General features: G+C 41.7%; 1 protein-coding gene across 2 annotated transcripts; it reads right to left on the bottom strand.

The window, feature by feature from the left end:
• Nucleotides 1–25,603, bottom strand: kdm5bb (lysine (K)-specific demethylase 5Bb). 2 transcript variants are annotated; one of them, XM_050064288.1, is made up of 28 exons: nt 25,204–25,603; nt 23,710–23,787; nt 23,284–23,406; nt 23,012–23,182; nt 22,409–22,465; nt 21,037–21,192; nt 20,815–20,908; nt 18,022–18,140; nt 17,608–17,766; nt 17,267–17,386; nt 17,021–17,179; nt 14,847–15,028; nt 14,547–14,709; nt 14,294–14,413; nt 12,034–12,228; nt 11,586–11,767; nt 11,307–11,431; nt 9,315–9,465; nt 9,056–9,170; nt 6,610–6,965; nt 5,740–5,878; nt 5,456–5,635; nt 3,508–3,669; nt 2,910–3,395; nt 2,729–2,813; nt 2,392–2,600; nt 2,055–2,309; nt 1–945 (listed from the first exon to the last, which is right to left on the bottom strand). In XM_050064288.1, exons 1-28 carry the CDS (start codon nt 25,354–25,356, stop codon nt 808–810), a joined length of 4,632 nt encoding a protein of 1,543 aa, XP_049920245.1. In that variant the 5' UTR covers nt 25,357–25,603; the 3' UTR covers nt 1–807. The 2 variants fall into 2 exon arrangements, with proteins under 2 accessions (XP_049920245.1, XP_049920246.1); XM_050064289.1 differs by lacking the exon at nt 22,409–22,465.
• Between the last annotated feature and the right edge of the window lie 1,583 nt (nt 25,604–27,186).

Genomic DNA, 27,186 nt, shown 5'->3' on the forward strand with positions numbered 1-27,186 from the left:
TAGAACAAAAGGGCTTTATTCCACAATATAAACTTGTAACATCTTCAGCTACCCGGGCGTCCTCCCCACAGTATCCTATGCCGGGTTATATGCTGCGGTGGCGACGTGTCGGCAGCGCTGCGTCGCCACTCCGCAGATGTAACCCATCCATTTGTGTAGCTCTCTGTACATCACACCATCGCTAAAGCACCAACACAACTCAGCGGAGATCAAGCCATTTAAGTCGATTCAGACAAAAAATTATTGCTCAGATAAATAAACCTATTCTACAAAAAAAGGGAATAATTATATTAAGATGCATGTACTAAACACTGGATTTCAAAGAAAAGAACTGTAATAGTCATTTTTTGGGGCGTTGGGGATGAAAACTGTGACTTGTGTCCCCTTAGCTCTGGTTTAACATGCAAGGAGGTTCCAGAGAAGATAATATTAACCCTTGATTCACCCTCTTTACTGTTGTAAGACTCCTTTAGCGCCGACGTAATGGAATCCCATGCAGCACACTTCACATCCTGTGTATTTTTTTGTTGTTTTTGTTTTCATTTAGACAACCACAAACAATTCATAAGAAGAAAGAAATATATATAATATATATATGTAAAAATACAAAAAAATAACTAAACATTATAGTTCTGGACAACAAGTCAAAGAGGAGATAGCACCGTTGTTACAAAAGGGTCGGACAGACATGACGGAGGTGAGGGTGGGGTTGGGGGGGGCAGGATCAGTGACACATCCAGACTGGTGGCTCGAATAAACGGACTGATGACAGAAAGACCTCTCCAGCCAACCTTCAGAAAAATCTCTTCATTTTCTCGCGTGTCCATCACTCAGTGTACACCTGACACAAATGTAGTCCTCCTTCTCTGCCATCTCGGCCGTAACGCCAACGCACACTTGGTGGAACCACTGGTTACAGCTGCCGTCACACTGGACCCAGTCCACCTGCAGCCAGACACACACAAGGTGTTTTAACCACTCTGGAAAATGATTTATCATTTAATCTGCCAGTTGACAGTAAACACAATGCTGACATATTTAAGGTGACATAGTGAACTTAGTGGCAGCTTATTGACACATGCAGCAGTTACGGAGCAACATTATCATTTATCTGAAGTCGTGTTTGTGTCGACCTGATGAATGTTACTCCAATATTTACTCTGTTCAGCTCTCTGTCTACTCCTGAGGAAAATATCTGGAGCCAGTTGCAACAAACACTTCAAACTGAATTTTTCTTAAGCTGAGGTACCTACTTAAGGGTGTAGCACAGAATCCCTTAAAGGGTTTCTTAGTTAAGTAAATATGTTATGGTATTTACTGCATTGAACTTTTTTAAAGTGGTAAAATACAATAGTTAAGCATTTGTTTGCTTGCGCTCAAGTTTGTGATACCTGAAGTCTTTTGTGCAATGGTTTAACTAACTTTAAGGGATTCCTTAAGTATAAGACCAAGATAAGGAGAAAACCTTAAGTTCTTCAGTGAATATTTTAAGGTAACCTGAAGGAGATGTGTTTGTACAACTGATTTTATTTTAAGAAAGCCTTAACATGGACTTAAAAGAAAATCCTAATTAAAGGTGTTTTGTGCAACCGGCCCCCGGCTCTGTAGCTGCTAAAGCTCCAGTATGTTAACCAGCAGGTTTTTAAAGGTAAACTCTGCCAATTTTCAACCACCTTATATAATTACAATGAGGTTAGTGTGTGTAAATGAACTATAGTAAACTCAGGTGGTCTTCAGACGCTGTTCTTAAAATATCATTGCAGGTGGTCTTCAGACGCTGTTCTTAAAATATCATTGCGATGCTGACACTCTGTCTTTCAGATCTACTGCTCTGTAAAGCTCTGTTAACGGCATCGCTTCAGGATATTCAGAGAAACTGACCTGAGGTTTTCCTTTAGCTGCTACGTTTCATGTTTGTGGCCTAAATCTAATAAAGACAATTCACACATCTAACTAATTTAATTTAGCTACGTACAACACGTATTATCCACACTTTCTAAAAGTATTATCTATATTTCAGATGTTGTATTGTGACCTGACAGAAGTTTCCTCACCTCGTCTCCCTCTGGCAGCTGACACCTCTCTGCCGGACACACGGCCATTTCCTCATCAGAGTCATCAGACTGGGAGAAATCAGAGCATGGAGAAGACGAGGTCGAGGTCGGCCTCTTTTTATTCATCTTCTGTCTTTTGTGAGAGTGCTTTTTGTCCTTCACCCTGCGCTCTGCGTCGGATCCTTCCCTCTCCAGATGCCGCTTTGCTTTCTTTTCTGAGCCGATCATAGTTTCCCTCACACCGTTTGCACCGTCCTAAACAATAAAAGCAAATTAAAGCTGATGTGGAGGCAGGTTTGAGGGGTTAATCACTGTGTTTGGTGGTAAGAGTTTGTACCTGGTTCAGAGGCAGATTATTTCCCTGAGAGTTGAACTGCATGTGTTTGTCACAGTCGGAGGACTCGTCCTGCGGTGGCGACGTGCATCTGTTCGTGTGCTGGCTGCTGGCTCTGTCCAGCAAAACATGAAAAAGGCTCTGGACCTCTGGCAGAGACACCTGCAGCAGGAGTCCCTCCACCATCAGCTCCTCCAGGTCCTGGCTCAGACCTGTCACACAGAAAAACACCCAGAACATTAACAATAATAATCTATAATACACTATTAAACACGACTCATGTTTTCAAACAGGTTTCTTATGTAGCTGCTGCTGCAGGTTAGAATAAGATGACACTGACCCTGCAGCGGGATGCATCTCTGCTCGGTGTAGAAGACGGTTTGAGCATGGCTTGTCCTATTCCACTCTGGAGTCAAACAAGGAGCCTGTATCAAAAGCACCAAACCCCAAACTTAACATTTGCACACAATACGACTTCATTTAAATGAGACAAAAGGTGTCACAGGCGGATGAAGAGTGACCTGAGTGTTGTTTTGAGCGTCATGGCTGCCTGAAGCCCAGCGGGTTAAAGTAGGCGGAGTTCCCGGTCTCTCTTCCAGCTCTGGCAGATTACAAGACTGTGAGATCTCCTGCGCTCGCTGCTGCCAGTTAACTGTCCTCTCCACCAGATAGTGCAGCGCATCGCCCTCCGGCAGACGCACCCCAGTGCGCCGCAGAGATGCTACCAGAGAGACGACTTTGTTCAAGGGGGGCTTTTCTGATCGCTGACACTGCGGACAGAGCCACGGCTGTGTTTCGCAGGAGTCTGACGGGTCTCTGACACACACGCTGTGGAAAGCATCCCTGCAGAGTTCACACTGTAACATCGCACCCATGGGCGCCTTCTGGCAGACGCACACCTTCAGGTCCATGCAGTCTGCTGTGGGAAGGAGCTTTGACTCATTTGCTGCCCTGAGATTAGAGAAAGCCTCCATCTCCCTCGCCCGTAGCTCCTCCAGAGTCGCCATCTGGTGAATAAAACACAGACTGAGTCAGAACATCTCCTGATGGTGAGAGTCTATTAATCCCATCCACTGCCACAGTCCTCCTAAACATTTATCTCAGAGTGACTCCACTTACTGCAGAGGTAGGATCCCTGGTCTCTGAGAGAGCTTTTTCCACATCACTGAGAGTGTTGAGCCTTGGCGTTTTCTTTTTGTTATTTTTCGGTGACTCTTTCCCTTTCTTGGCCTTCCTCTTTGGAGAACCTATATTTCCAACTTCACACCTTGGACACAGGACCTGTGATGAACAAAACAATGGTCAGGTTTTTTGCACCAACAGGCTCAGAGGAGTAAAAGAGTAAAGTCCACCAGCTCTTTTTTTTCTGCTCCGGAGTGGCTCACATCTCTGGAGTGTAAAAATCTTTTCTAAATGTATATGAATGCAGGGCTCAAAACTAACTTTTAAAAGTGTCTGCGAGGCTGACAACCAGGCATCGGCTTTTGGCTGCCAAAAACACAGCTGCTACTTTATGTCACCTTATATTTTGAGTCATAAAGTCCGCATGTCGAAGTATCCTTGAGCAACATATTAATTAAACTATATTAAATTATATTGAACCCAATATTTCTCCCCATGGCTGTTCCATTGGTGTGTTAAGTGTGTTAAAAAAACTCTGAATGGATGAATGTGACTCATAGTGTACTTGCTTTGAGTGGTCAGAAGACTTGAAAGGTGCAGTCCATTTACCATTTGTGATCCAGCAGATGAGGTAAGACTGTATGGGGTTCCTAATTTGTCAGGACATAATTTGCAGTGTTTAAAACTTTTATAAAGAGGAGGCAGCATTAATTTAGTGAATTGGGGTGGTTACTGGCCCTTCAGTGGGTGTGCCTGCTCATGCAGCCTCCACCTCATTGTGTCACTGAGCTGCATGCCATTTCGAGCTCCAGTGCTTGTCTAACTCCATGGTTCTGTGGGATCGCTGATGCTGAACTAGTGACCTCAATGTTTCGGTCCAGCTCAAAGATGCTGGGATTCTTCTCCTCCCTCGTTTTCCCAAGTTTTCCATTCAGGTTCATCTGGTTCTTTGTCGTGTGGATCAGTTTGCACACTCATTTGTGATGTTGAAGGGTTAGTCGAATGTTTCACTGCACAGTCAAACTACTTAATCTTCTTCACCATTGTCTCCAAAACAGATGCCTGTGCGCACACGACTAAACGCACCAACGCACATGTCACAGTAGCACTGTGACATGCAGCGCAGTCTGGTTCCAGCTCTGACTGTCACAGCAATATTTAGTAATGAGTAATATCAGTAATGCAACAAAAACTAAACTATTATTTATTTTGCAGAGCACGTTTTTCTGTTTGCTGTCCCTGTTTTTTCATATTAAAAGTGGTTGCTACTAATGGCAACTAAAGGCCAGGAACTGGTGGACAATTACGCAAAAAGGTTGCCAATGGCAACCTGGCAACTGCTAATATCAAGCCCTGGAATAACTGTATTTTTATTGGCAACTAACCTAAAATGAATACATAATGATACCTTTATTTGTCACTAAATTTGTCTTAATACATATACAGCAACAATTAGTGAGGGAGAGGAAGGACAGAAGGAAGAGAGTGAAGGAGGGAGACAGTCTCTTTAAAACCCTATTATGTCCTCTCTGCTCTCTATTATGTGTAAATACTTTGCTTTGATGCAGCCACCCTCTCGAGGTAGTCACTCTTTTTACATATTTGCAGATTAATATACAGTTTCTGTTGTTAGACAAAGGATGAAGTAGAGATTTAATCATGGCTCATAAATATGTGTTAACCAGGCTGCTGTGCTGCTAATCGGCTATATCGACATTTAAAATGAGTAACTGCAGCAAAAGTTTGAGGGCGGTCTTCTTCACCTAAATGAGCTGCAAATATGCTTTTAATGACATATTCAGCTCAAACTACACCAGCAATGTGGCAGCTGAAGGGCATTTTCAGTGGATGGTAAAAAGGAGCAATCATGAGATCAGATGCAGTGGACATGAGGAGCGAGTGAGACGATGGATTTAACATTCAATTTGAATTTGTTTGATTTTACCTCCAGTAAGGTGAGGGTCGAGTCTCTCTGTAGGAAAGTTGTGGCTGCAGATTCCTTCCATTCTTGCACTTCTACCATTAACGACTCCAGCCTGTCTAAAGGCTCCAGATGGACTTGAATGGCTTGTCCTCGAAGCACCATGTCAGAGAGGCTGTCAATCATCGGTGTGCAACCAGTGGCCTGAAGAAAGCGGGTGATTTCAGGGTTACAATCAGACTCAAATCAAAAAGAATACCATCTATCAACACCCCTCCAAAGTCACGAAATGTCGATTGCGTCCTAACCTGAAGCTCCTCTGCTTCCTGAAGCCACTCACTGGCTTTCCTGATGGTGTCTTTCAGGAGGAGACAGTTTGGGAGATAAGCGGGGATGCCAGACGCCTTCTCGGCAGCAGCACTGAGGGTTTCTATGGAGTGTGGTGGTCTGATAGTGAAACACAAATGATACACTGTAGGTTAAATACTCACAGCACCTCCAGGTTAAGTCACTGTAACAAGAATCATCATGGCACCTTCACAGGAAGCTTTCTGAAATTAATACTCAGGCCAAGACTTTCAAAATATCCTGTGTGCTCAGTTTTTACAGGAGAACCAAAACTCTTTTGATGGAATATAACTAAAGCCATGAGAAGTGTCAAAAATCTAAGTATTAACATTTTTTTTAATACTGTGAAACCCAAAATTCAAGGCTGCAGTGAACTAAGCACAGTGAGGGAACATAACACTTTTGAAAAATGTAAAAATCTAAGCCTCGACTTGAAATTAGTTTTTCTGATAATGGCGAGAAAAAGATGCACATTCCTGACAGCCATGCCATTAAAGCCTTTAAAAAGCACTTGTGACAGTTAATACTGAACAGCACTGAGTACCAATGGAATGAGAGCAGAACTAAATATGATGCTCACTTTTTTGTTGGTCTTGTTGAATATTCTAGCAGCAGCATTTTGCACTAGCTGTAATTAAAATGAAGCAAAATCAGGAGCACTGATGAAATATTACATTATTCACGTACAATCAGTGCAAATACCTGGACAGAAAGTTACAGGTATTAACAGCATGACAACCTATCACAGTGTCTTCTAGGTGTTGGATGTTTTTCTGCCCTGTGGCTTCGATGCTAACATTATGGATCCGCCGCCGATCTGCTGCCCTCACCTGGCTTTAAGGAGACTGCTCGCCTTGTCCTCCCAGTGCTCGGACACAGTCAGCAGCTCCTGCAGACGCGCCATGGCTTTTTCCACAGACGGATGAGGTGACAGCCCGACTCCCTGGTCGATGAGCCTCCTCATGGTCTCCAGAGTCAGGGTGGCAGGCTGAGCGCTGGCCTGTTGCACGCCCTCAAGCCAGCGTGCCTGCTCCAGCCTCACCCTCAGGCGGGGCAGCTCAGGCAGCTCCACGTCAAAGTCGAAGCTGATGTCCAACAGGCTCTGGATCTCAGCGACACTGGGGACCTCATCTGCCAGGACCTTCTCGCTGTGCTGCTGGAAGTCTTCAATGCGATTCAAGAGTTCCTAAAGAAAGACACAGAAAGAAATCAATGCCTTTGCAGACCTGAACAGTGACATTAGAGTAAGTGTCAAAGACAGGCACAATCCTCTTTTTGGGGACCGAGGTAACATTTTGCCAAGTGACAACGTTGGTAAACTATTTTCATTATAAAAATAAGCATCATTTATAACACTTGTGTATTAGACTGTATGAAGACTGAGCACTTTCCCAAAAGGTCACAATACACTGAACTGAAAGCATTTTTATGCTATGAAATCTAAAATAAATTAATAATAAGAAATGAATCTTGTGCATTAGGAGAAATGCTACAGGCTATATGCCAATGTAAATGCCAACTGCTTCAGTAATTGTTTTATCTCATCCTGCATTTGCATCTAAAGGCTACCTGAAGGCAGCGGGGATAAGCAGTTTGGCTCCGGTTCGTTTTTTCCCTCGACCTGATGATACTGTTGCATGTGTGTGAGCATGTTCGATATATTTCCATTCACATCTTCTACAATGGTGAAGCTATGCCGATAGTCTGTTTATACACAAGTCTTTCTCTGGGGCTGCTGCAGCTGACCAGGATCCTACAGACAGGTCTTCCAGCTGTGGTGTTTCATTTGCACTCGCCATAGTGTGACTGATTCACACGCCAATCTGCTTGTTGTGCTAACCTCGACATCTGTTACTAGTGGTGTACGGCTAAAAATTTATGGGCAGAACTTGTGCGTTTGAACTTCTATCTACATCCTGTGTATTCTGCATGTGGCTGTGAACCATGACCCCCATACTGTATTGGCGGGGTACTAACACACAAACCATCACAGTCCAGCTAATTTCAATGTTCAACTCACATTCATTCAGCAAACTACTTAGTTGTCTGAAGCTGCCTTTTCTGCCTTAAAAGATCAGTGTGTAAGATTTAGGGGGATCTAGTGGCATCTAGCTGTGAGGACTGCAGATTGCAACCAGCCAAAATTCCTTCTGGTCAGAATTCCTTCAGTGTTCATTGTTCAGGACGTTGTTTTCCAGGAGCAGAATTATCCACAGAGGTCTCTGCCTCTCCAAAACAAACGGACCAGGAGTCTCATTTATAAAACAGTGCGTAGGATCCATACTAAAAATGTACGAACAGAGAAAAGCCAAAAATGGTGTGCACCAAAAATTATTTGACAATTTCTACCATCAGGCTTCCACCTCACCTTCTGCGTCGCCTATTTCCCATCTCCAAAATGTGCATAAGCACAAGTCAAATTTTATTCCTTCAAGTCTGTCTTTATAGATCACAACTTTTCCTATGGAAGTGGCATACGCCTCTTTTAGGCCTCATTTTGTGCGTATGCATTGTTTATCAATGAAACCCCAGGTGATTTCAGCCGGTAAAAACACTGAATGAAGCAGTTTCACGTTACAAATCACGTTACAAATCAGTGTTATTCCAACACAGCTCATCGCAGATAGGCTTCTAACTACGGTCACTGACTCGAAAACACAAATTACGTGTTTGATTTGTCGATTCTACTGTAGAAACATGGAGATATAGATATGTAGATATACAACCCTCATTCTAAGGTGATGAAAACACAGCAATTCTTCTTATCAGGTAATTTATACACTAAAGAAAACATATTTCTCTACCATGTCTGCCAATATTTGCCCCTAAATCCTACACACTAGAACTTTAAAAACACTCGTGAGGTGTCCATATGAATACTGAAGTGTTTTACTTGCTGTAATCAAGACCTCTATTCCTACTGTGCTGCCATTGTAAGTGACAAAATCCACAGTCTTTGTTCTGTACATAAATATATTTTGAAGTTTATCTAACAGTAACATGAGGTTTCAACAGTCTGACCTGGCTAAATCAAATACACATATTTCAAAGTGTTTTAGCACTGAATTTACACATGCATGTATGTTCAGTTTGAGCTCCATGTCGTGACCACTCATTAGATCTGTACAGTGTGAGCATGAAAGTTGCAGATATTGTCTGTGAAGATTAAAATATGTGGTGTGAGGATTAATTTAAAGTGTTTACAGTGTCTGCCCAGCCTGAATTCAAATTAATGTTGATTTTCTGAGGTAGAATTTATTTGTCCACTGCAGCTACCTTCAACATGGGGGCCTGAGGGAGACTGCAGGAGAGGTTGTACAGCTGCCTCACAAATGACCTCAGCTCCTCCACAGTCAGCTGGCTGCATGATTTACCACTTCCACACCGATACCTAGGAGAGAGCGGCCAATCAATTAAAGAAATGAACCCTATTAAGACACTAATGCTGCCTCCTGACTCGAGGAAACATGCAGAGAAATGTGAAGACAGCTAATCTATAAACTTCATCTGATGTAGGATAGTGTATTAACGCTACCTGGTCTGCCTCTTGCCATTCAATAGCTGCTGAGCCACCGAGGCACACTTCTCTGCGTCTTGTGTGACCAGACGTAGCCGACGCAGCAGGTCGTTGTCGGGAAACAGGTTGGACTCTGATTCAGCAAGAAGAGAGCGGAAAACTGGCAGGCCTGAGGAGAGAACACCTGGTTAATCACAGTCTGACACATTTACGGTTTAAATTACAATAAACACACATAGATGACAATAAACACATTGCCTCTGCTTGTTTTTCATTTTTGGCCACAGTGACTGTGCTTTGTAACATTTGCTTTAAAAGGACCATACCAGTGGTTTCAGCAAAGTAAATCCTGTGTGTCTATAATTACATTACTGAAAACGATTTCCCAATTCATGGTACTAGGGCTGGAATTTTTAAATGCGTTTTCCTTCCTTCCAGGAGTCAAGTTTTCAGTTTATGTTAGAACACAACACGAATCTCACTCACCACGAATGATAGATAATCAAATATGACAGTGACTTCTATTAATCGGTCTAATAAAATGATTTTGCTGACTTCAGAGTGAAAACAGTTTTAGCTACATGACAGCACATAAATGCAGCATTCCTGTATGTGAGACTCTGGAGCCTATCAGGCAGGATACACCCTGGAGAGGTTACCAGACTATCACAGGGCTGACACACAGAGACAGACAACCATTCACGCTCACATTCACACCTACGGACAATTTAGAGTCACCAGTTAACCTGCATGTCTTTTGACTGTGGGAGGAAGCTACCCAGAAAAAACCCACGCTGACACGGGGAGAACATGCAAACTCTGCACAGAGGGGCCCCCCAAACCTGGGTTTCAAACAAGGACCCTCTTGTGGTGAGGCAACAATTCTAACCACTGCACAACCGTGCCGCCTTTCCTGTATATGTGTATCAAACATGTGGTGCTTCAATTCAATATTTGTGGGGTGCTGACACAGTTTGATGAATACGTTATAAGAGTAGCATCATGTGTGCGCAGTGAGTGTGTGGTCGATGAGAGAGACAGGGAGCGATGATGGGTGTGCTCTTGGCAGACAGGTGTTGGCAATCAGAAAACCCCTGAAAAAAAGGGCTCCTGGAAGCCACGGTGTAATGTGAACACCGACTGGGACATTTTGGAACTGCTGTTCCGAGTTCGAGCGAGGCAGCGATGCAGTTTACAAACCTACACAAGCGACTAGCCCTACAGATATTCTGCTCACTTGCAACAAGTGCACGTACTTCCCGTAAGTCAGCCAAGAAACCACACAGGAGGAACGTAATTTCCACCTTGAAAACGAGTGTGAGGATAAAAGATTTTTCAATGAGAAAAATCATAATTAATGTAAAGCCCAGTTCAGACCAATGATTCTAGACGAGACAAAACCGTTTTAGCACAGTTGGTCGCTGCTGCTCGCTGTATGTGCTTATGCCCCCTCACACACATACATTCTCACTGAATAACTAATTGGTGCTGGTTATTTATATTATTGTGGCATATTTATGATGAACACAGTCCATCTGATGCTCGTTTTGTTTATGTTTATCACCGTTTCATCACTACTACAAATGCAGCTGTAGCCAGTATCTCACTCTCACTATCCTCGTTCATATTTTAAGAGGCTACAAATTAAATTCAGCCACACAATGAACCTGAAAAGCTGCAAATCAGAACAGACGTACAGAGAGTTGTTGCTGAGAGATGATACACTGTCTCATCTAGTTGCATTGGTGTGAACCGGCAGGTTTTTAGAACGTTACACGGTGCATTGCAGGTAGTTGCATGTTTCAATTAGTTTTAAGTTTTAAAGGTGTGTGTATCACCTCAACATCTTATCTTAACAATTCAGCCGTATGACCAAAAGCTCACGAACGTTACGGCTGCATATTTTGAGAAATGACTGGAGGGTGTACGTAGATTTATTTGGCTTTCTCATTAAAAACCACTGGTCTGGTCCTTTAACGCTCTGTTTTCTTATTTGCTCTTGCTGCTTACCTTTCTTCTTTTCCAGTTTGGCCTCTAGAGTCTCTGTCACGTGGGAGGCCCATTCATCATACAGCTCAGCTCGCTGCTTCACAGCATTCATCATGGGGAACAGCTCGTCCAGTGTGTATCTGAAACTGTAGGAGCAAACAGAACACTGAATTTATGAGGTCGGGGTAATAATAAGACACAAATCTACTTCAGATGGCCCAGAACACTCTGTGATAAAGTATATTTTTACCGACCAAAGCCTGTTAACTGCCTCTGTGTATCAACGTCAGAGGGACTTACTTCAGTGTGTAGTTGCTGATGGGGCAGGAGCAGAGGTCGCTGGTGTGGTACAGACAGACCAGTACTCCTGGACTGCAGGGACAGGTGATGGCAGACAGGTAACAGGTGGTCCTGCACCTGGCACACTGCCGCTCATCATCCTGGAGGTGATCGTATTTTGCCGTCTGTTCATGTAACACTCCCTGAAGGCGTGAGACAACAACAGAGGTGTTAAAAAGCAAATCCACACATTGAGCTTGTTTGCCTGAGCGAACATGATATCTGTTTTAACACTTTACTCAACATGTAATTGTTGTAAAGAAAGCCTGGCTAGCTATCAACAAGACTCAAACAGCAAAGGAAAACGCAATTATATGTTTTTACACACTGAGCAGAAATTTTATTTTGCTCCCCACAACACACCCTATAATGGTGTAATGACATTTTTAAAAAAGGGAGACAGTCTTACCATTTTCTTCATTTTCTCTCTCAGTTCCTGCTCCTCTCGGATCATGGCGATCATGTCCTTGTGGACAGCTGACGCCAGGACCACGTCGAGTGTGTCAGCTTTCGAGGCCATGTTGCACACCATCTCATCGTGGGAGAACACATTGTACCGGTGCAACATACGATAGTGGTCGACGCACTGCCTGCCAAGAGGCATCTGGTGACGTAGAGAGGACAGAAATGAGTTATAGGGACAGTTCATTCATCAAGTGTCGAGTCACAGAACCAGCTAATCTAATACATGAAATTCATGGGAAAATATTTCTGCTACAGTTTTGACAATTGATTGTACTTTTAAGTAATTTTTGGAACAAAAATTCAAATCCAAATTGACCATTTGTATATCAATTACTTGCTCCATGTTATGTTGAATTTGTGAAGAAAACTTCAAAATCCAAAAGCTGGGAAAATTACTGATGAATTAAAGTCATTAAAGTCATGGGCGACCTTGTTTAACAACAGCAAAACTGTATCTAAACACGTGTTTACAAACTCTCACACAACTCGTGCAGTATATTCCAGGTGTCATTTATCCACTAAGGGTGTAAATAAATAGTTCCATCATGATACAATATTATATAAATTCTTTGGACAACGCAAAGACATTTGCCGATATCACAAGGTCTGCTACGGTATGATTTTGTTTTGATGCGATTCAGGGGCCTGCAATCAGTATGGGATGATGTTATTCACCTATTTGACTGTTAAAGAAGAAGCTGCCACCACTTTATTTTTTTTTGCTTATAACCATTAAAGACCAAACAACACATAAATAATGTCAATAACAACAGGTTATGTTCAGTTTACTTTGTACTGTCTCACTGGCTTAAATCCCTGAAGACAAACTTCTCCAAACAGCCATAAAACACAGATTAACAACAAGATCATTTAACAAAAGCATAAATTTCAGCTCAGTAATAACTGTCAACGTTCATAGACAAAGAACTGTTTTTTTCTTGTCATCCAATATTAGTTTAACCATGTTTACAATGCATAAATTAGCCTAGCCACTAGCGCAGTTTACCTGCTCTCATAGCTTAACAGATTACATGTGTTGTTTATACTTTTTCTTTCTCTCCGTCAGTTTAAGTCACTGCATCTCCTGACAGAACAGCACGGTTAAATTTCAGCCTGCGTGAATGTTTTTTTGCAAAGTCAGTGATCTCTTTAAAGTCCCTTCTTAAAACATGCTTCAGTCTGAGAGCTTTGCCTAATTTTTCTTCAGTTTTAACTTCATTTAGACTGTCTTTTATTTCCTCAGCTTTTATATACTTTAGTGTTTTTATCAGTTCTCTTAAAAGTTGTTTTCATGTCTTGTCTGTTTTAATTATTGACATGTAAAGCACTTTGTAAGTCTGTTCTGAAAAGCGCTTTATTATTATTTTATTTTCAGCCTGACATTGTTAAAACAGAGCAGCTAATGTTGCTGTGTTGCTGCCAGAATTTGGCAGAGTGAGCTGCCTGACCAGGAAGGTACATCGATGTAACACCATGTGCTTTGTCCTTTGACCCGTATATTTCCATTCTGCTGATTTATTCCTGAGTAAGTAACGTTACCGTCATCTTCTTTCTCTCGGTTGACAATGGGGAAAGGCGGAGATGACGTGGGGAGTTTTTCCGCTCTGAGTTGAGGCTTTTTCAACTCGAGGACTTTAGAGCGTTCCGGCAAAAACCTAGAGCACAGAAATGTGAGGCACGTCGCAACGCAAAAAGGTTAATTAAAATAAAAAATAAAAGTTTCCCTTTCATTTCAGTTCGCTGTCGGATAGGGCAGTCTGTTTGGGAAGTACTGAGCATACGGCTGGATAAATGAGGCTTAAATTATACAAAGCAAGTTGTCGGAGTTTGTAAAAAGATATTTTGATATAGTTTTGCTGTTGTGAAGTTTTTTGTTCAAGTATTCAACGTAACACCAGATGAGTTATTGATATACAAATGTTCATTTGGAGGGTGAGATGTTCCTTTAGTTAATAATAAATATTGTTAGTTACATGTCCCACATGAAATAAAATCACACACACATACACAAACGGTGCCTGTCCCTTCCTCTTCAGTTTATATTGATGCAAAACACTTAAAATACTAAATACTGAAGCTAATTCAAATCTTGATGCATTAACCTATAACACAAACGCACACCACTACATGTGTGTTGGTTGGCAACCACCTATATTAGTAGTATTTTGATTACTTCTCCAAACAAGATATTAAGTGATACATACCCAGTCCACGGTGCAGAAGTTGACCGCCTCAGCAAAGTTAAAGCCCTGATTGAAGCCACTGTGGTAGGCTCTCGGAAACGTGATGACAAACTCACCAGCACACTGGTTTGTTCTGTAAATCTGAAGACAGGAGAAGACAGAAGAAGATGATTTATGTTCCAGCTGCTTGTTAGTCAAAGTGTCAGCTGTGCATTACTGTGGATTATAGACAGAAGGAGTCAGTGTGTCTCAAACAAGCTGCATAAATACATACTGGAACTCCATGGGCCATCAGGGTGTTGGGGTTCATGATGGTGACCAGCTGATGCAGCAGATCAGGCTGAGACTCAAACAGCTCCGGGGCCAGTTTCCTCATCACCGCCTCCAGCTGTTCTGCGGCAAAGCCAGGAGCTCCATACCAGGTTTTGGGCTCCCCCCTTGTAGTCAAATAAGATAAACGTAAGATTTAGTTTAAAATGACACAAAGTCTCTTAAAGTCTCTTCCTGATGTTTACCACCATGAATAATATATTTGGTCTTATCAATAAGCCCTGAGTCTTAGAGTCTTAAGTACCAGTGCAGATAATTGATGGAGTAGCTCCAGTGATCCTCAATGTGCCAGCAGAAGGAGGAGAAGCACATGCCAACATAAAGCCACGGCAGCGTCATCCCACAGATGTCAGCTGTCACATGAGTCAGTACAGACGGGTTCATCATCGCCAGGTTGTTGAGGTTCCAGCCACACTTGAGGTATTTCTGCAAGTCGAGGCAACATACAGAATTTAATAACACAGGGACACACTGTTGATAACACTTCTCGTATACAGAATGTCATAAACAGAAGTTTTTGTGTACAGCATTCAGAGCATTAATGTCGAACTGAACCACTGCTATGTAATGACATAGAGGTCTAATGGTGTCCTAAGAGGAGAATGAAGTCGCGCTTCCTCTGTGTGTTGTGTTTCAAACTTTTCTGTTCTTTGTTGTGATCAACTGTCTGGCTGCGTGTGCATGTTAGTGCATGAGTCCCTGTGTGTGCATCCCACTTGCTAATTGCCGCCAATCTGTGCTGTGCTCATACGGCAGTTACAGCTGATAATGTCGTCCCAACCCACTGTGACGGGAAGGCATCATCATGGAAGTGTAACACCCTCCCTCCAGTTCCCCACCAGGTTAACACTGTTAGCTCTGTCAGCACTGTTGCCACTGTTAGCAATGTTAGCCACCGCCACTTCAGCTTAGCCATCCACATGTTTGCTTGAGACGTCTGAGGTAAGAGCTGCGTCCAGGCAATCCTGACCTAGACCCTGAATGTTGTATATCAGTGGCTCCCAACTGATGGGTCGCAGTCCAAAAGTGGGTCGCTGATCTATTCTCAATGGACCACCAGTGACTTGCAAACGTGTAAAGTTGAAAAAACACACTTTATTTTGAAGTACAGTGGATTTCCAGCACAGAGCTTTTACTTTGAAGTGCTGTTTTCTGCTGTAGAGTGAGTGACTAACAGACAGCTACTTCACAGAGACAGAGAACTGGAGCAAGGACATGGCCAAACACAAGTATGAATGTATTAAAATAGTGGATCTTGAGCTCCTGACTGAGGAGAAATCTGGACCCCAGGACTGCACCAATTGGGAACCACTGTTGTATATGACTGCCACAAAGGGTTTCTGCGGGTTAAGTCTTAAATTTAAGACCTTTTCAGACCTTTGTAATACCACATAGAATGCAAATTTAATACCCATTTCGTGATCATTCTGTCAGGACACTATAGCCTTTAATTATCTATAACTATATGACATTTTTAATACTTGTCAGCAGTAAATGACAAAAGTTCCTAATGTTTTAATCAATTTAATTAATGCACCTGGACCTGGATGAGCAACATATAATGGATGAATGGAATAACCAATTAAAAGTTATTAATCAATAACATTTCTGCTGCAATCTTCACTCGCCCATAATGAGTTGTTGAACCGCCGAGCTACTGTAGCTAACAGTGGTGACAGTGCTGCAGGTCTGATGGTACTGACTGACTCCTATAGATACTTCTACTATTTAAAAAACATTTTATTTGTATGCAACTGTCCTTTATGGCAGACTCCATCCCTAATTATTCACCTTGTTTGTCTATTTGCTATTCATAATTCTTGACAGACATTGCTGCTACTAATTTCTTTTTATGGACTTTTTTCCATCACTTTATTGTAATGATATATATATTTGTATCCTTCTAACCCACTGGATGTGAACTCACAGCATTGCTGTAAAAGAGTTTAATGCTTAATGTCAATTTTCCCTGAACAAACAATGGCTGATGATTGTTAAGGTCTCCTGACAGCCAGCAATTTCATACAGAAGCATTTTATAACATCACTGCCTTCAACAGACAAGAGAAAATATCTAAGGTTTTTGAAAATGAAATTTAAGAGTTTTTAATACCTCTTAAGGCCTTTTTATGAGGAAACTGAACTCAATGCTTTTTATTCTTAAGATAAGTTATAGACATTTTTCATGCTTTATGGAGAGACAGAGAGATATGAAAGGGGAGAAAGAGGTGACGACCGGCAGCAAAGAGCCCCATGCCAGACTTGGACCTCGCCACTGCGATAAGGACTTAATGCAACGCGCTCTACACAGTGAGCGACCGGGGACACCCAATCAAATGCTTTATACCCCTGACACATTTTGTTTACACAGCGACATCATATCTCTGAGGATTTCAGGTGGCTTGTTTTACATGTTTACCTCATCAGCTGGGGAAACCTTGAATTTCCCATTGGGAATAGGGAACCCGCTCCCAAACTCCTTTGAGGCAATATCTGCTCCGTATTCGACAGTAACGTCCTCTTCGATGGCTCCCACCAAACGCCAGAACTCCTTCTCCACCAGCTCCGTGGGTACCATCTGTGATGAGTACATGAAAGAGACATTTAAACTTTAAAAAATACTCACAGCAAAAGAGACGGACTGAGTTATTCTCCTTCTACTTACATGAACTGGCATGTTGAAGTAATCAGATTTGAATGCATCAGCCATTTGCCCAAATGCACGCAGAGAATAGTCTCTGAATGCTTGTTCAAAGCCAAATGCCTCGTGAGGTTTGTTGCATTCCTGCGGGTTTAAAAAACCAACATTGAACAAATGTGTTAAATCGTTTTGGAGCCATTTCTATATTCTCTTTTTTATATTATAAATGTTTATATAACGTATACGTATAATGTTTAAACAAATCTGTCTCTCTTAGACAGACAGATTTGTTTCGATGACTGCACAGTCCATTAAACAAGAATAAATGTGCATCACATTCATCAGTCTTTGCAGTGTATCCTCACCTGAGCGAGACACTTGGGGCACCGCCAGTCTCCTTTGGGGATGTCGGGTAGAGGAGGGATGAGGCAGAAGGTGTGGTAGCTGTCGTCGCAGCCGTCACACAGCAACAGACGTTCTTCATCTCCCCCGCTGCCGCACACCAGACACACGACCAGATCCACCTGAGGAACAAAAGGAGGAGTCTGTGATGAATCTGTTTAAAGAGCTGTGATGCCTGATTAAAGCAGCTTGTGTGTTTCTATAAACAAACTTCAAATGCATAATAGACAGTTTAACAGCACAAGTTTAATGTGAAGTCATTAAAGCTTCTGATGATATATTAAACTGACAAGCCTTTTCATTTTTCACCAAGAACTTAAATATCTCATGCACGTAAATTTGATCCAAAAGAGGAGTTTAAAGACAAATTTACTTACTGGACTTGAAATAAGCGGAGGGATGAATTTCTTGTACCGTGACTTGAATTTGTCAGCTTCAATTACTGGTTCTTTAATTTCAACTGGTTCCTGCTTCACTGGAATGGGAATCTCTTTTTCTGCAAGGCAACAGGAAACATTGCTGACACCACTTACATTTTAATGAGAACATCTACAGTTAATTCACTTGACTTTAGTGTCCCCTATTTAGCATTCATAAGCAGGATATAAGCATTTAAAGGTCCAGTGTGTAGGACGTGGGGGCATCTACTGGCAGAAACGGTGTGTAATATTCATAACTATGTTTTCATTAGGTTATAATAACCTGAATATAAGAATCGTTGTGTTTTCTTTACCTTAAAATGAGCCGTTTATATCTGCATAAGGAGCAGGTCCTGCTCCACAGAGTCTGCCATGTTGTTCTACAGTAGCCCAGAATGGACATATCAAACGCTGGCTCTATATTAAACCTTTCAGACAGTGTAGTTTTCTCATATGCTTGGCACACGGGAGAAGTTGCAGATCTGCAACCTCACCACTGGATACCACTACATCTGGACCTTTAATAAATGGGTAATTCCACTACTTTTGGTGGTAACTAATTACTTTTTCAGATTAAATAACACAATTACAATGACTGAAATTTAAATAGGCTTGCTACGCGTTACCTCTGTGTTCATTATAGCAGACAAACGCGGTGTAGTCCCCAGATTAGAGATTATAATTTTAAATCACCTGTAGAGATGCCTGGGTCAGGTGAGTCTGCCTGGGTCACACAAGATGGTCCCTCTGTCTTGTGTGTGTGTGTGTTACAGAGAGTGAGAGTGAGCAACAAGGAAGGGAGGGAGAAGGTGGACTATTGCACGCAATGTTTCCATGGGTTACTGATAAATTAACATGACTAGGAGTGCTGCAGGTTGAACCACACATACACTGTGTAATGGTGACTCACCCGACCTTACAGTGGTGCAATAAATGATGTAAATCAATCAGCACTAGACCGTCACTGTGCACACTGGCTGACAGTTCAGGCAATTTGAGCTGGCTGTCCTGGAGATATGGACATTATTTTACCCTCCTCAAGATCATGGACAAAAATAGTGGGTTGTAGTCTATGTGCAGGATTTGAATTACTGTTGAGGTTAACAAGGACAAACCTCAATGTGTTTATCACTTTTATTTCATGGGGCCCATTGTGATTAAAAATCATTGTCACATGTCAGAGAAACAATTGTTATTTCATTTTACCCTGCCAGGAGAATTTAAAAACTGACTCATGTTGTTTGATTTGACGGCCTGTCCACGGTACAATAAACACGCCTACTGAAAAATATATTGTGTTTTTATTGTTCCACTACTTACTTGTCATCATCACAGTGATAATGGGCACAATCTTGGGTAAAAACTGACAGTTGTCAAGTCCCACACTGAGTCACAGCAACACTAAAATAATATAGTGTGCTTTAATTGAAAAGTCTTAAGTCTTTCTTAGTAACTCATTTCTTTTATATGCATTATTGGTAAAGTAATCCAATTGTTTTTGAGAGAAGTAATTAGTAACTGAAACAAATGACAAATTTTCAGTGACTTGCACAACTCTGTTTATAACACACTGTAATAGCTGTATGTAGCGATTAGGACATTACTTAAGTGTTTACTAATGTTCAGTATTTGTTAACTGTTATAACTTCACCTATGAAGACATATTTTATAATTTACAACTGTTTATTACTATGCTGTAATTCATTATGTTTATACAGCAGCCTCCATCAATAATTCAGGGTCTAAGGTGGGATTGTCTGCACACGGTTCTCAACATGGAGGTGGCTAAGCTGGCAGCTAACAGTGCATATAGTGCTAACGAAGGCAACAGGGTTGACGGAGCCAACGCTGTTGACATAGGCATGAACTTGAGGGTGAGTATAACACTTTTGTAACAACGCTGTTCTGCTACTGTGGATTGGGATGGCATTATCAGCAATAACTGTCGTGGCCAGACCAGCTTCCTCAACAAAGAATAGGGGAGTTTGGATTACGACGCACACAGAGGGAGTGTGATTTTATTCTCTGCTCAGGACGCCATAACTCCGCTATATCTTTACATAGCAAATACTGGTTTGATGCTGTATTAAAGGTTCAGTGTGCAGGATTTAGAGGGGTATATTGGCAATATGGAATACAATAAAATAAGTATGTTTTCATTAGTGATTAATTACCTGAAAATAATAATTGTTGCGTTTTTGTTACCTTAAAATGAGACGTTTATATCTCCATCAACAACAGGTCCTTGCCCACGGAGTCTGCCATGTTGCACCATCTTGTTTCTACAGTAGCCCAGAACGGCCCAACCAAACACTTATTCTAGAAAAGGCCATTTGCATTTTTGTGTCAGCCCCGTAGTTTGCAACTCCTCTGTGAGAAGGAGTGTCAGAAACAAATGATTTTATTTAACGGGAAACTGCTTTATTCAGTGTTATTACCGGTTTAAATCACCTGGTTTGTTGTTTTGGAGAGGAAGTTTAGCTCCCACTTAAAACACTCCTGAATAATGAACACTTAAGTAATCCTAAGTGGGAGTTCATGCTTTGCACATGGGAGAAGCTTCAGCTGGTTGTAATCTGCCACTAAATCCAGCCTCTGCTTATAGCTACACTATAGTTTATCAGCTACGTGTGAAATGTTTATATACAGCTTACGGGTGCTAAATAAGGAGGATTAAAGTAAAGTGTTACCATAAATACTGTAAATGTCATTAGTGTGACTATTCTTTCCCTCTGTGGTGTGGAGTCTGACCTGGTTCTTGCTTGGCGACAAAAGAACCCATCCTCCGCCTCAGGTTTGGCCTGCTGTCGCCAGGCTCACCTGGCTCAATCTTCACGCAGGCGGCCTACAGAAGAAATGAGAAGTTAAACTGCAGGCAACTTAAAAAATACTTAAATAGTTTAGTATGTGGAGAATGGAGAATGTGCTGCTGGTTTTCATCAGGTGTTTGTCGCTCTCTTCAACAACACCCACCTCACACTTCATGCGCTTGGCTCTGCGAGCGGTGGGGCCGATGTCAGGCGTCTGGGCAGTCTGCCTCTGAGCCTGCTCCTGCAGCTTGTACTCCTTGATGTCCATGCTCTCCACGCTTTCTGTGCTCTCCACTGGCTGAACAGGCTTCTGAACACACTGAGGGAAACAGCATGCCAATTAAAACTACAGCTCAGCAGCTACTAAAAAAGACACGTGTGTGCCTAACTGGAAATACCTGTATGTGCAAATGCTGCAAACAGTAAGATATAATGTAAATGGAGGACTAGATAAAGCTATTAATATGACTACGCAAACACAGACAGGACACATTAAAGTGTCTCAAACAGGAAGTGTGAGCATACCACAGCCTGCGTTTTAAAGCCATGTGGCGTTTCTATGATCATTACTTCTGTTTACCAGCAGTAATAAAATAAATATGAGGAAGTATCAGTAGTTGTAAGACTGGGACTGTTTGATATTGACATAGTTTCAGGATAAAAAAAGGCCATAAGAAGGATGTGGTTAGTCACAGTTTGTCACCCCAAACAGGGAGCACAGAAACTCGAGGAGGAGGAGCATGCCATATCAAAGATAAAGACAGATATATGCTGAGGGTGTACAGGTGACAGATATCAGACTTTCAAGGAGTTGGCCGTGAGTTGGCAGTTTAATTATAGTAGCACTTGGGAAGGACAGATAAGAGGAGAAAATCTACTATAATATTCGAACTGATAAATAATTAGCACCTGATTGCTGCCAAAAACAATATATTTTAAATGATTCCCAAGATGCATGTTTTGGATTGTGTGCAGTAGGTTTTTATGAGGTACTTATCCACACTCAGTGTATTATTGATAGTAGACTGTGGACGGCACAATGTTGTGATGGGGAGGGTTTCAGTTCCCCATCTATGCTCTTGTCCGAGCCGCCAGACTCCATTTACAGTCATTTTACCTTGCAGAACACAGGAGCTGCTGGTCTGTTGTGTGATTGTGTGACTTTGGTGAATCCGAACTTCAGTGATGTTAAATTACTGTTTAATGAATGGAGTCGGGCTTTGAAGAGAATGATACTGAAACTAGGGGCATGCCGACTATGTAATATACTGACAATGGATAAATACCTCCTACACTCCCACTTGAAAAAAATCCAAACTATCCTTTTAAGTGTAGATGGACTAATTAGTTTGAGGTGATCCTTTTGTTGTAAAATCAGCTGATTACTGTTTTAAAAAAGGGTTTAATTCAGCATGCCATGCCTTTAAGTATCATAACAACATGCTGGAAATACAGTTTAGTGTCCAGCCACAGACAAACATGCATTCTGTTAATTGTGAGGCCAAGTGGCTTTTAATCATGACACGCACACATACCTTTTCAAGTTCAGGATCAGCCTCCAAACGCATCAGTTTGGAAGCTGGCTCTGGTGCCTGAGGCGAGAGAGAGCTCGGGTAATTAAACAATTTAAAGTGACCTCTCCGACGGTCACACAGCACCAATCAAATGACCTTAGATAAGCTCTCTTATAACATGTAAGGGAATATTTGGGTACTTAAATGACATGACTACACACCGGATTGTAATTTGACACTCAGTATATCAGTCAGACAACAGAGTTAAATCATCAAATAAAAACACACTGTAAAAAACAAATTGTTATCTCTAAATAAAATACAACATAAAACATATTTTGTATAAGTTGCAGTCCAACACAGAACATGCGTATCCTAATAATGCATTCAGTTCCATTCATTTTTTTGTTCAAAGTGAAACACAACTGTACGGCATCATAAATATGCAATTTAACTTTGACTGTAATCTTGAATAATTAGTAGAAATAAAAGATATAAATGAGCATTATTAGGGTTTTGTTTATAAGCGAACCACACACTGTTTAATATGCATGACAGCTTCTCTTTGTGAGTATCATCAGGAACAAGATAGGCTGTCAAAATGATGCGTGCGTCCCAACTCACCAGCAGGTTCGCTCCACTCTGAAACAGATTGTAAGGATAGAGCGTTTTCTCATAATGGCCTCGCAGGTGTGAACCGACGGCTTTGCCAGGGGCGAAACCCATTTGTAGTGCAATCTTGGTCCATCGCCTCTCCTGACAGACAACGTCAAAGCCACCCTCCTCCGATACCAGCTGTGGTGAAAAAAAACAACAAAAAAATGATTTAGGTTATTAGTGTGAGCTGTTTAATTGCATTCTGAAATATATATATAAATGTGATGTCAATTGTTAACCTTATTTAGTTTATATAAATCCAAAATCTTCCTCTCCACGTGAGGAATCTTAAGGGCAACTCCCTGCAAATCCCAAAATTTGGCAATCTGGTCCAGGAAGTTGAGCTTGACTCTGGTCTGTGCCTGGGAATAAAACGTAATAAATGATAACAGTCGGCCACAAATTAATTAAATTAGAGGAAATTAACTGAGGCTTTCAAGGAAAACCAAGGCGATCGCTGGGGAAAATAACATATGGGCTAAAAATAATCTGAACAGGCTGCTATTTATGCAAGAACACAGGTGGTGCATCCTATTGTTTAATATAAATAAATAATTAAATATGCTTTTGGTTTAATTTTTTTAAAAACTAGGGATTAATTAACAAACAATTTTACAATTACAATTTTGGCATAAACACAGATGCTGTTAAATAACAAAACTCACCTCCAGCTCATTGAGCCTCTGGATCCGAGGAACAAAGTGAAGTCTGTCAACATCACAAGCAAATGGAGGCTGCCAACCCTAAACAGTGACAGGAATACACACAACGCCACATGAAGGTCATCATAACATGTGACTGGATATTTATACAGGTGGAAAATTGTAGGATTTTTATTTTTGCATTAATAGTTATAGTCTGTTTGTGTTTCCTTTGAAGATGGCCCTCTTGTGACAATTGTTGTTCAAAGCATCGACCCAAATTTGGGAAATTTCCATATTCTTTACCCATGGTGACTTAACTTAAATTGGGCAGATAAAAGAGAAACACCACTGCATGGTTACAGGGTTTAAAAATCAAGTTTGCAAGAAAAGCAAGGCCTGTGAATACTGAAAGAACACAGTGATCCTTTTCAGTTTATAACCCACAGCACAGATCAATATCCATGTCAATATCACACACAGCCAGGCACGTATAACAACAATATCGCATCATCTGAGCAGAGATTCAAGTTCTTGTTTTAAGTCAGTAGCCAACATCCCCCACTGGCACACAAAATGGCCAGATGGAAGACTCACTCACCAGCCCAGCTTACCACAAAGCCAACATGGAGGACAACACCCTTACAACACAGGCTCACACATGAACAGTGGCTTATCTTCCAAGAAACTTAAATCATCATAAACATGCAACACAGCTGTGATGTTGTGTAATATGGCGAGTTGGGCCACAACTTCAAAAGCCACAACTTGCTTTTTAACAATAATAGAGGGCTTAATATTTAAATAACACAAAGTACTCCTTGTCCCATCATGGGGCAATTTCTGTGGCACCAATAAAGGGAATATTTATTAAGCTTAACCAAAGCAATAAACACACACTGCTTCAGATATTCATCACACACTGGAGGTGGATGGAGAAGTGATGGATGAAGTCCACTGACTGACCCAACTGCATCATGATGCTCCTCAACAAATAATCCATAATTAACCTCAACTGCAGGGCTGCGAGGACATTAAAGGACAAAACGGAATACAACGTGTCCACATCCATATTTATCTTATCTTTATCTTCTTCCACGCAGGAGAAAGAGAATGGCTTCCGCATAGCCACCTATGTCAAAGCCGTGTACTGAATTATGACAGGTTGGTTGTTGAGCTGCTAGCTAGCGTTAGCATGCTAGCTAAGCGGCTCAATGAAGGGAGCACCGAGGCTTTGTTGACACACGGTGACCAACGGCTACAATCCACCGTTAATTAACTGACACGTTCATATTGCTGCTAACGAGCTTTAAATCGAGCCAAACAGCGCGGTTGGGGTTGTGTGTCACCACATATGAGAGCTAGCTAGCGGCGAGCTGCACAAAGAATGAACATAGTCGTACGTGATATCCGCCATGTTTAACAGTCCCTTTAAATCCTAAGCACTGGGTCCATCTACAGCCGTCTTAACGGTGAACCGATTCAGCATCCGTGAAACCGTTTTTAAATCGCACTCACCGGTGGCGGGCGGACTTTGCAGATGCCAGTTTTTTCGGCGATGGGACGGATCTTGTTGATGAAGGCATACGGATCTTTGAATTCTTCCCAGCTTGGCTCGAAGACCGGGCACTCCGGAGGAGGCTTGAACTCGTCCGGCCGAGGCTGGCTCATCGTTTCGGACCGACCCGGTGGTAGCTCAGACAGGACGGGTCACACAACAAGTACCGCCGTGCTACGGTTCCGTTCTGGAGGAGTGATTTTTTTTCTTTTATTTTTTTATAATCCCGTTTGTTCACCGTGAGACTCGGTGGCAGTCAGTCGTCACCAGCACGAGAGGAGACAGCTTACACACATACAGCCTACATACACACACGCACACACAAACATACACTCACACACACATCCATGCACAGTGAGGAGAATGTTCCAAGGCAGTGAGCACGTCCGCTGAAAAAACTAGACACCGCGCAGCTCTAACTGATGCGGGAGGGATTCATCAGTCTGAACAGTGTTTGCGTCTTCATTAATAACTACAGCTGAATGCGGCCTCCGTTTCTGTCAGCACTATCATGCAATAAATACATTTTTATTCCACTAAATTTTATATAAAGACATCATATTGTTAGTTTGATTTCTAATCTACTCATAGACTTCAACTTGAGTAGCCACACAATCTAAACCTGGATTCAGCCTAATTTGTTGTGCAGATGTTGCAATACAAAGTTGGACGAGTGCAAATACACAAAAGAATAAAACTGCATAACAAAAAATAGATAGCAGTAAGGTGCAACAAAGATGCAGTCCAAGTACAATATCAAAAGCAGGTCAGCAGGTCAGGTGTATGCTCTTCTCTATCTTGATGTTTTGATTCAGAATGGTTTTATTTTTGAGGATCAGTGATGGAAAAAGTGTTCATATCACTTAGTAACAGGAGCAGTACCACATTATAAAAATACCATACATAAAAGTACTGCAATAAAAATATTACTGAAGTAAGTACTGAATATTTAGCCACAAATTAAACGTAAAGTGTCCAAGTAAAAGTAGTTATTACACAGGAGGCAGGGGCGTAGCACCAAATTCTGGGCCTTGTGAATAGGCAATCCCCATGGGCCCCCCATCCTACGTCTCGCCTCCTTTCTTCGCCTTTTTTTTTTTTTTTTACAAAGGCAGATTCCTTTCTTTCTTTTCCNAAGTAAAAGTAGTTATTACACAGGAGGCAGGGGCGTAGCACCAAATTCTGGGCCTTGTGAATAGGCAATCCCCATGGGCCCCCCATCCTTCGTCTCGCCTCCTTTCTTCGCCTTTTTTTTTTTTTTACAAAGGCAGATTCCTTTCTTTCTTTTCCTTTTTGAAACCCAGATATTCCTTTCTTCAAGGAAGACATGACAGCGTGTGTTGGTGCTTCAGCAGCATCAGCAGTCATTCAGACGCATCTTAGTGCAAGGGTGGACTAAACCATTTTGCACCTTTAGGCACTGCTTTTTGCTTTTGCTCCTTCAAAACACTTCTTATCCTGTCTATATTTTTTATTTTGCCAGATATTTGACACTCTATTGTTTCTAAAACTGGGCCCAGTGAGTGACTCTGCGAACTCACTGGTTGTTACTGGTTGTGAATTGTTGAAATTGTGGTTACTGTACTTAGTGTGACTGTAATTTGAAGGATTCTCTGGCACAAGAATTTCCTCCGGGATAATTAAAGTTCTATTGAATTGAATAAGGGGAGAGAGGGGTGTCAAAGAGCTTCCACTATGTTTTTATACAAAGTTAAGTTATTCAACATATTAATTCAGCCAATTTAATTTAGTCATGACACTAATTACTTACAAATTTAAACCTGCAAACAAAACAAACGCCAGGTGATTCCATGGCCCACCTCCCACTGGGGCCCTGGGGAATCAGTCCCACTTTCCCCCTGACTACAACGCCCCCTGATAGTAGGCGCAAAATATAAGAAAATAAACAGTAAGGTTACCAAGTTAGACTGTGTAAGCTCACC

The sequence above is a fragment of the Epinephelus moara genome, chromosome 16 (genome assembly GCF_006386435.1).
Source record: "Epinephelus moara isolate mb chromosome 16, YSFRI_EMoa_1.0, whole genome shotgun sequence".
In the NCBI taxonomy this organism is placed as follows: Eukaryota; Metazoa; Chordata; class Actinopteri; order Perciformes; family Serranidae; genus Epinephelus; species Epinephelus moara.